Source organism: Aotus nancymaae, unplaced genomic scaffold, assembly GCF_030222135.1.
Source record: "Aotus nancymaae isolate 86718 unplaced genomic scaffold, 86718_ANA_hifiasm-v0.15.2.pri h1tg000028l, whole genome shotgun sequence".
Lineage (NCBI taxonomy): Eukaryota > Metazoa > Chordata > Mammalia > Primates > Aotidae > Aotus > Aotus nancymaae.
In genome coordinates, this window is record NW_026988441.1 from 41,076,296 (window position 1) to 41,085,309 (window position 9,014).

Consider the following 9,014-nt stretch of genomic DNA (forward strand, 5'->3'; position numbering starts at 1 on the left):
CGACGGCCATGAGGAGGGAAGAGGCTCCTAAGACAACCAGGTCAGGAGTCCTGCCCCCAGGGGACACTGGGCCACGTCTGGGGACATCTGTGGTTGTCACGACTAGGGGGAGCTCCTGGCCTGGAGCGAGTGGAGGCCAGGGACGCTGCTCAGCACTGCAGTGCCCAGGACAGCCCCTCCCCAGAGAATGATCCAGTGCAAAACATCCATGGAGCTGAGGTTGGGGAATCCTGATCAAGGCATCTGTGGGCCGATCCCAGATCCCAGTTCCCAGGGTAGGATCTCCCACAGAGCAGGTTCTCACGGAGCACCCACTGTGTGCCACACATGCCAGGTGCTTTGGACACGACAAGATATCATCACGCCAGCAGCAGGGGCAGCAGCCAGCATTCAGTGGGTGCCCACATGCGGCGGGATGGGGATCACCACTGAGTCCTCACCCCACCGCCCCCTGAGGAAACTGAGGCAAAGACCCAAAGTCCCACAGTTACAAGCGGCAGGGGTGGGCTCTGTACAAGAGTCTCCCCACGCCACGTACCTGACCCGGACACCACACTGCTCCCAGGCCCTGCAGATGGCCCGAGGCCCCGCCCACCCGTGCTGTACTGAGGGTGCCTGGCAGCCACAGGAGGGCTGGCTGGACCAGAAACCCCCGTAGCAGAGACCAACGAGGCCTTCTGACCCACAGGCAGGGAGTGGGGGTGGAGGGCGGGAGACTGGACCACTGACATCCTGACGGGTGAAGTGGACAGGCCCAGGTGACAGTGAGAGTCTGGATCCAGGGTGGCCAATTCCAGACAGCCCAGAAGACCCGCCAGGTGCCCTATGGAGGACAGACACGGTGGGAGGCCCCGGGGAGGAAATACTCCACGCAGGACCTGGGGCACAAGCTACTGGGATCTGCAACCACCCCCAAGCCAGCAACCCAGCACTGAGGATCCCGGTTCTGCCAAAGGACTTGATTTCTGCCAAAGAATGACCTCGCACGTAGGCCTTCCTAGAGCCCTTGGCCGCCCCAGTCGCATCCACCGCTCTCAATCACCCAGGCAGGCAAGCCACACAAGGCTTCCCATCCTCCACTCACAAGCTGGGGCACCAGAAGGGGCACTGGGTCCCCGCTTTGTCCGCAGGGTAGGGCTGAGCGGGCCCGCGACCGCCCCTCTAAGGCCCAAGGGACTTTGCCGCACACCCCTTCAAGCTCCCAACGCCAGGGCGTCTTCCCCTGCTGCCCAGGGTCCCCATCCCAGAAGGAGCAGGCTCCTCCACAAGACTCAGAAAGTGAAACCTCTCGTGGTTAAATCTCGGAGGGAGGCACTTCCTCCACTCTCACTGCAGCACGAGGCTCAGGAGAAGGGGGGAGCTCCACGGAGCTCAGGGCTGTGGAACGGAGCTCCCCGGACCGTGCCTGGAAAAGCAGACCCTTCCAGCAACAGTCATCATAACTGATTACATGTAAACGCACAGGACGTGAGAGCAGGCCCCAGACCGAGTCCCCACATCTCCCAGCCTGGGCTGGGGCTCAGGGAGTCAAAGTTGGACAAGGCCATCCAAGGGTGCTTCCTACTCCCGGAGTCTTCTGAGACACGGCACAGCCACCCTGCCAGGCGCCAGAGGCCACGCTCCACGCCTCCCAGCACTGGGCCAACAGCGGCCCAGCCCTTCCCGTGGGGCCACCGCGCCCTATGCTGGATCCCGGGCCTTGTCACTGCCCCGTGGGGGCCGGCGCAGGCAGGACAGGAAGCCTCCGGAACTAACCATCCGGCTTTATTTAGAAAGCCTGGAGCCACTCCGGCTCAGCCCCGCTAGCAGCCTCAGGCCTCCAGGAACAGGCTTTCCATGGAAGTCCTCACATTTCCAACCACAAACCTGCCGCAAGGAACTGCCCGGGGCCCCCTCCATAGTTGACCAGCGAGACGGAAACATAACAGCCAAGAACTGCCCTGTGAGAGGCAGAGGCCCAGCCGGCCTGGGGAATGGGGCCCCGGGATGATGGCCGCACAGCACGGTGGCCAGAGCAGCACGTATGCCAAGCGCAGCGTACATGACCGTCACTCCCGTTCCCATCCACAGCTGTCCCCACCATCCACAGAAGTGTTAATAAGAACAAACCTGGAACACCACGGGTATAAAATAATGTAAGTATACACATCCATGCATATACTCAGAAGTGACTTCACACACACAGGGCTTTGACCGTACACAGAGAAATACTCAAGGCTGGACATGGCGGCTCACACCTGTAATCCCAGCACTTTGGGAGGACGAGGCGGGTGGCTCACAAGGTCAGGAGATCGAGACCATCCTGGCTAACACGGTGAAACCCCGTCTCTATCAAAAATACAGAAAAATGAGCCGGGCAAGGTGGCACATGCCTGTAGTCCCAGCTAGTTGGGAGGCTGAGGCAGGAGAATTGCTTGAACTGGGGAGGCCGAGGTTGTAGTGAGCTTAGATTGCGCCACTGCACTCCAGCTTAGGTAACAGAGTAAGACTCTGTCTCAAAAAAAGAAAAAGGAAAAAAAAAAACTCTCTAAGCACTCATGAAAACTTCTAAGAAAATAATTTGCGCTGATTATCCATCAGCTTTGCCACGAGCGTCTTACGTTGTATGCTACTGGGCAAAGAGTCTCAACCAGGGCAACGTGCACCCCCAGGGACGATGAGCCCTGTCTGGAGACATCTATGGTTATCATGACTTCGAGGAGCTCCTGGCACGGAGTGGGTGGAGGCCTGGGATGCTGCTCAGCGCCCTGCAGTGCCCAGGGCGGCCCCACCCCACTGTGCACAGGGCCGCAGGGAGACCTGCTGTGTGTAACGGAGGGGCCCAACTGAGGCGTGAACAGCACATGTGAACCGTCACAGGAGAGGAGGCATGGCAGCTAGAGCCCCGTCCAGCTCTAGGGCTCCATACGGTCCCTCCACACCCAGAAACAGGGCATGGAAAGTCCTCACAGGCTGACCCACCTCACAGGCCGTGTGCAGCCCCAGGAAGGCAGCTGAGAGCCTGTGGACACGGTGTTCTTCCAGAACACGCTCCTCCTGGTTGCAAACCCAGGCATCAAGCAGGACCCTGGAGCCCTGCGGCTCCGAGCCTGGAAGGAACCAGTACCACCCACACACACGAGACCCTCCGGGTCCCAGTGCCACAGGGCGGCAGGCCCCTGCCTCCCCAACATCCACTCCACAGCGCGGCACCGGAGCCACGGGGGAGAGGAGGGCTGGAGCCCCACCGCTACGGGGCAGGGGAGGAAAGAATTCCAGGGAGAAGCAGACCCAGCCGGGCCTGGCCTCCTGCACAGCGCCAGGACCTCCGCCCAGAGGTCTCAACATTCCGTGGGGCGCAGGCGCCATAACCACCTGCTGCGGCCCAACAGCCCTTCCTCCCGGGGAGCCTCGGCCTCACCCTCCAGCTGCTCCCTAAAAAACAGGGCAATCGCAAGCTCGGGGCTGGCCCACTGGGAAAGTGGAATGAGTTCCCACAAGCAGGCAGGGAGCCTGGCAGAGGTCCTCTCCCCTGTACCCCGGACCCCAGCTCCTGGACGTCTAGTGGTCAAAGTCCTCGAAGCAAGGGACTCTCCAGCTGGGATGCAAGGTGGCTTGGATAGGAAGTTTTCTGAGGGTCTGCGCATCAACTCCCAAAGGGCTTCCTGGCCCCAACACCTCGGGTGTGAAGCCTTCCCAACCCCCTGGCAGCCCCCAGCCCTCTGCTTGGCACTGACACCTGTCCTTCTTGGGTCGCATGTGAGCTCACGTCTTCCTCACTGTCCTATCTGCCCCGCCTGGCCTCAGCCTGACAGCAACCTCCCATCTTACAGACTGATGGGGTCAACTTCCAGGCTCACACAGAGGGGTGGGACGGCGGACATCCCCTGGGCCACGGGTGGGCACCGGACAGAGGATGCGAGATGGGTCCCATCATTCCCAGACTCGCTCCAGATAGCCAAGGCTGCAGACACGGGAGCCCTGACCTTCGTCCTTGAACCCCGTGTCAATCTCAAGTCCAAAGTGCAGGCACAGAAGCCTGGGTGTACGCGGGAACGGCAGAGGGGGTTCCGGAGGTCACAGAGCCACAGGGCAAGGCCTTCTGGTAAGATCTTTATGACACCAGCAATTCCTAACTCCCCTCCATCTACACAAAGTCCACAACCCACGGCAAAAGCCAGCCAGTGCCACTCTGTCCGAAGTGCCACCATGCAGGCCCCCTGCACACTTCCTTCAAGCGTTAGGGACACAGCTCTGCCTACCCGCATCCCTGCAAAGATGGCCCATTTTAGAACGCTTAGGTAAATCAAAACGCAAGTTTGGGGGGAAAAAAATCAGGAAGGCATTTCATCCAAGGCACCTCTCTAACGCGGGACATTGGAGGGTCACGGCAGGAGAGGCAGTCTGCTCCCCGAGCAACAAGTGACCTGTCTCCTTCCCAAAAGCCGCCACCACCAGCACAGGCAGGGGCTGATCCCGGAGGGCCCCTTCCTCCTCCATCATCGCTTCAGACCTTCCCCACCGCCCCTCCGGCCCAGGAGCTAACCTAGGAGCTCGGGGCGGGGAGCTGGGGGGCGGGGGGGGCGGTGGCAGGGCAAGGGCTTGTTTTGTAAACGACTGCAAGGGCCCTTATTTTGGGTGACAACACTTTACAGCTGGCCCGATTGGCTTCCTGTAGCAGGTGTGCCTTGGGGAAAAGGAGGCACACCGCGAACCCTCTCCGGGAAGGTGGGGAGGAGCCGGGATGTGGGGGGCTGCTCCCCAGTAGGGCTCCGCGTGGCTCCCACCAAGATTCTAAGGAAGGGGGCGGGGGAGGCTGCCGAGGTGGCTGCTTCTGACAAGGCGCAAATGCTCCCTGAGGTGTCAACCGCCCCACCCTCGGCTGAGCAGAACCCTGAGGAGAGGAAAGACGGTCTTGTTCCCACAGGGTGGATTCCAGCCGAGAGGAGGATGGGATTTCCTGAAGGCAGGAGGACAGCCCCTAAGGGAATGGGGGGATAGGGGGCGCGGAGGAGTTTTCGAGGGGGCGGACGGGGAATGCATGGAGGGAACAGGGCTCTGCCTGGTGGGAAGGGTCAACGCGGGACCCTGGGAGGTGAGGGGTGTATGAGACCCGTGGGTTACACCCCAAAGCTCTGGCCCTGAGATGCTGGGGGGGCGGGGGTAGCGAGGGGTCCACGAGGTAAGGTCAGAGGGCTTCTGTGCAGGGAGGGGACTGGTCTCTTGAAAAGGGGCAGAGGGCAAATCCTGAAGGGTCCTGCCCAATGTGGACAGCAGAAACTGGGAGTTGACCTGGGAGGGATGGGGGCCTGATCCGGACGTGACAGAGCGGACCCTGGAAGGTCCCTGCTGCCAACATGAACAGTTAAGGCAGGGGCGGACCACAAAGAAATCTGGGCCCTGGGGCTGACCGCAGAGGATCCCAGCTGCCGACCTAGACAGCAAAAGCAGGGCTGACCCTGGAGGGTCCCGCGACCCGGATGGCACAGGCAGAGCTGACCCCAGAGGGTCCCGGGACCCGGACGACACAGGCAGGGCTGACCCCGGAGGGTCCCGGACGGCACAGGCAGGGCTAACCCCAGAGGGTCCCGCAACCCGGACGGCACAGGCAGTCAGGGCTGACCCCGGAGGGTCCCGCGACCCGGACGGCACAGGCAGGGCTAACCCCAGAGGATCCCGCGACCCGGACGGCACAGGCAGGGCTAACCCCAGAGGGTCCCGCAACCCGGACGGCACAGGCAGTAAGGGCTGACCCCGGAGGGTCCCGGACGGCACAGGCAGGGCTAACCCCAGAGGATCCCACGACCCGGACGGCACAGGCAGTCAGGGCTGACCCCGGGAGGTCCCGGCCCGACCCGCACGGGCAGGGCAAGAGCGGGCAGGGCAGGGCCCGCAGCCGGCAGGCCCGGCGGCCGCACTCACCGAGGAGCAGCAGCTTGAGCTCGCGCCGGGCGTCGCGCTTGTCCCGCCGCAGCTGCTTCTCGATCTCCGCGTTGATCCGCTTGGACTCCTTCACCTCATCGCTCAGGCAACACGCCATCATGGACTCCAGAGTCATCGTCCCGGCCTCGGCCGCCGCGGCCGCCTGCCCGCCGCCGCCCCCCGGCCCCCGGCCCGGCCCTGGCCGGAGCCGCCTCGGCCGCCGCCCGCCTCGGCCCTGCGGCCTCGGCCCCGCGGCCTCGGCCCCCGGCCCTCCGCCCCGGGCCGGCCCGCCCCGCCTCGGCCGCTGCCTGCGAGCCGCCGGGTCCCCGCTCGGGCCGCGCCAGCCGCGGACTCCCGCGCGGCCGCACTTAGCCCGCGCCGCCGCCGCAGCCACCGCCAACCGCAGTCGCCGCAACCGAGCGACAGCGCCGGACAACCTAGTAGGCTGGGAGCGCAGCCCGCGATGGGCAGGCAGTGCGGCCAATGGGAGGGGCCGACGGCCAAGGGCGCCCACCGCTGGGGCGGGAATAACGGCCTGGGCGGGGCGACAGCGGGCGCGAAAGGGGCGGGGCGGGGCGAGGGCGGGGGACCCGCGGGTTTGGTTGCGCCGACGTGGGAAGGGGGACGCGCAGCCGGGAGCCGGGGCGGGGCCGCCCGGGATTGTGGGAATGTGGCGGACCCAGACGGCCAGGCTCGGCTCCGCTCGGCTCCGTTCGGCCCCGTTCGGCCCCGCTCGGCTCGGCCCGCTCGGTCCAGACCGGGAAGAAGAGAGGTAGAAGCGGCCGCTGAGCTCCCTGGGTCTCTAGGTGTCTCCGTCGCTGCCCCCGGGAAGCGCCCTCACGTTGCCTGAGAGGAACCTTCTCTCATCCGTTAAAAAGCTTTAGTGGGGCCGGGCGCGGTGGCTCACGCCTGTAATCCGAGCACTTTGGGAGGCCGAGGCGGGCGGATCATGAGCTCAAGAGATCGAGACCAACCGGGCCAACATGGTGAAACCCCGTCTCTACTAAAAAATACAAAAATTTGCCGGGCGTGGTGGCTCACGCCTGTAATCCAAGCACTTTGGAGGCCAAGGCGGGCGGATCACCTGAGGTCAGGAGTTCAAAACCAGCCTGACCAACATGGTGAAACCCCGTCTTAAAAAAAACAAATAAATAAATACAAAAATTAGCTGGGCGTGGTGGCGCGCGCCTGTAATCCCAGCTACTCAGGAGGCTGAGGCAGAATTGCCTGAACCCAGGAGGCGGAGGTTGCAGTGAGCCGAGATCGTGTCATTGCACTCCAGCCTGGGTAACAAGAGTGAAACTCCGTTTCAAAAAACAAAAAATAAATAAAGCGTTAGTGGGACACCTACTATGTATCAGGCATTAATGGGACGCCTTCTGTATACCGAGCACGGACTAGAGATTAATGGGGCGCCGCTTGTGCAACAGACACGACCCAGGCATAAATGCAGCACCTGCTTTTACCATACAGGGTACCAGCATTCATGGAGTGCCTACTGTATACGATGATCCAGACATGAATGTGGTGCCTGCCATATGCCACATGACCACCCGAGAGGGTCCCAGGTACCAACGTGAACAGCACATGCGGGGGGCTGACTCCAGAGGGATCCGGGGCACCAGCATTCATACAGTGCCTACTGTATGCCAGGTATGAACCTGGCATTAATGCAGTGCCTGCTATGTACTAGGCACAGACCAAGTATTAATGCAGCACCTGCTGTGTACCACACAGGGCACAAGGATTAACAGAGTCCCTACTGTAAACCAGGCACAGACCAGGTATCAATGCAGCACCTGCTGTATGTCATACAGGACACAAGTAATAGTGGAATGCCTACTGTATATGAGGTTATGAGGTTATGAGCCAGGCATTAATGCAGCACCTGCTGTGTACCACACAGGGCATAAGGATTAACAGAGTCCCTTCTGTAAGACAGGTATAAATCGGGCATTCCAGCACAGGCACAAGCATTAATGGAATGCCTACTGTATATACCAGACACTCTTGTAAGCCCGTAAAACTAACTCTACTCAGGGGATTTTTTTTTTTTTTTTTTTTTTTTTTTGAGATGGAGTCTTGCTCTGTCGCCCAAGCTGGAGTGCAGGGGCATGATCTCGGCTCACTGCACCCTCCACCTCCCAGGTTCAAGTGATTCTCCTGCCTCAGCCTCCTGAGTAGCTGGGATTACAGGCATGTGCCACCACACCCTGCTAATTTGTGTATTTTTACTAGAGACGGGATTTCGCCATGTTGGCCGGGCTAGTCTCGAGCTCCTGACCTCAGGTGATCCACCACTTCAGCCTCCCAAAGTGCTGGGATTACAGGTGTGAGCCACCGCACCCAACCGAATTTTTTATATTTATAATAGAGACGGGGTTTCCCCATTTTGGCCAGGCTAGTCTCTTACTCCTGGCCTCAAGTGATCCTCCCGCCTTGACCTCCCAAAGTGCTGGGATTACAGACATGAGCCACCGTGCCTGGCCACGTCTTCATCCTTATTTTTTGCAGGTAAAATGGAAGTGGCCACCAGAATTTGTAAAAACAAGTGTGTTCCGACCACCTTGCTGACTACTGGAAACCCTCTTCTCTCTCTGGCCTCCTTGGCAAACGCCTGGGTATCCTCTTCGTTTCAGTTCAAACGTCAGCTCCTCAGGGAGATTTCTCCAGACTCCTCAGACCAAGCCAGGTACTTCTCCTGAGCCACAACTTGAAATTGAAATTGTGTATTCTGGCCAGACGCGGTGGCTCACGCCCATAATCCCAGGACTTTGCGGAGACCAAGGCAGGTGCATCAGTTGAGCCCAGGAGTTCAAGACCAGCCTGAATAACATGGTGAAACCCCATCTCTACTAAAAATACAGAAAGTTAGCTGGGCATGGTGATACATGCCTGTAATCCCAGCGGTTAAGGAGGCTGAGATGAGAGGATCACTTCAGCCCAGGAGGTGGAGGCTACAGTGAGCCAAGATCCAGCTACTGCACTGCAGCCTAGGAAATGAGAGTGAGACCCTGTATCAAAAGAAAAAAAGGGGCCGGGCGCGGTGGCTCACGCCTATAATCCCAGCACTTTGGGAGGCTGAGGCGGGTGTATCACGATGTCAAGAGATC

General features: G+C 60.7%; 1 protein-coding gene across 1 annotated transcript in view; it reads right to left on the bottom strand.

Annotated features, from left to right (window-relative positions):
* The window catches only part of GNA11 (G protein subunit alpha 11), a 28,208-nt gene extending 22,151 nt beyond the window's left edge, over positions 1-6,057 (bottom strand). The window contains exon 1 of the mRNA XM_012436387.3: positions 5,902-6,057. Within this exon, the coding sequence (XP_012291810.1) occupies positions 5,902-6,037 (136 nt within the window). The 5' untranslated portion in view covers positions 6,038-6,057. The remainder of the gene's footprint in view (positions 1-5,901) is intronic.
* Positions 6,058-9,014: the final 2,957 nt, after the last annotated feature.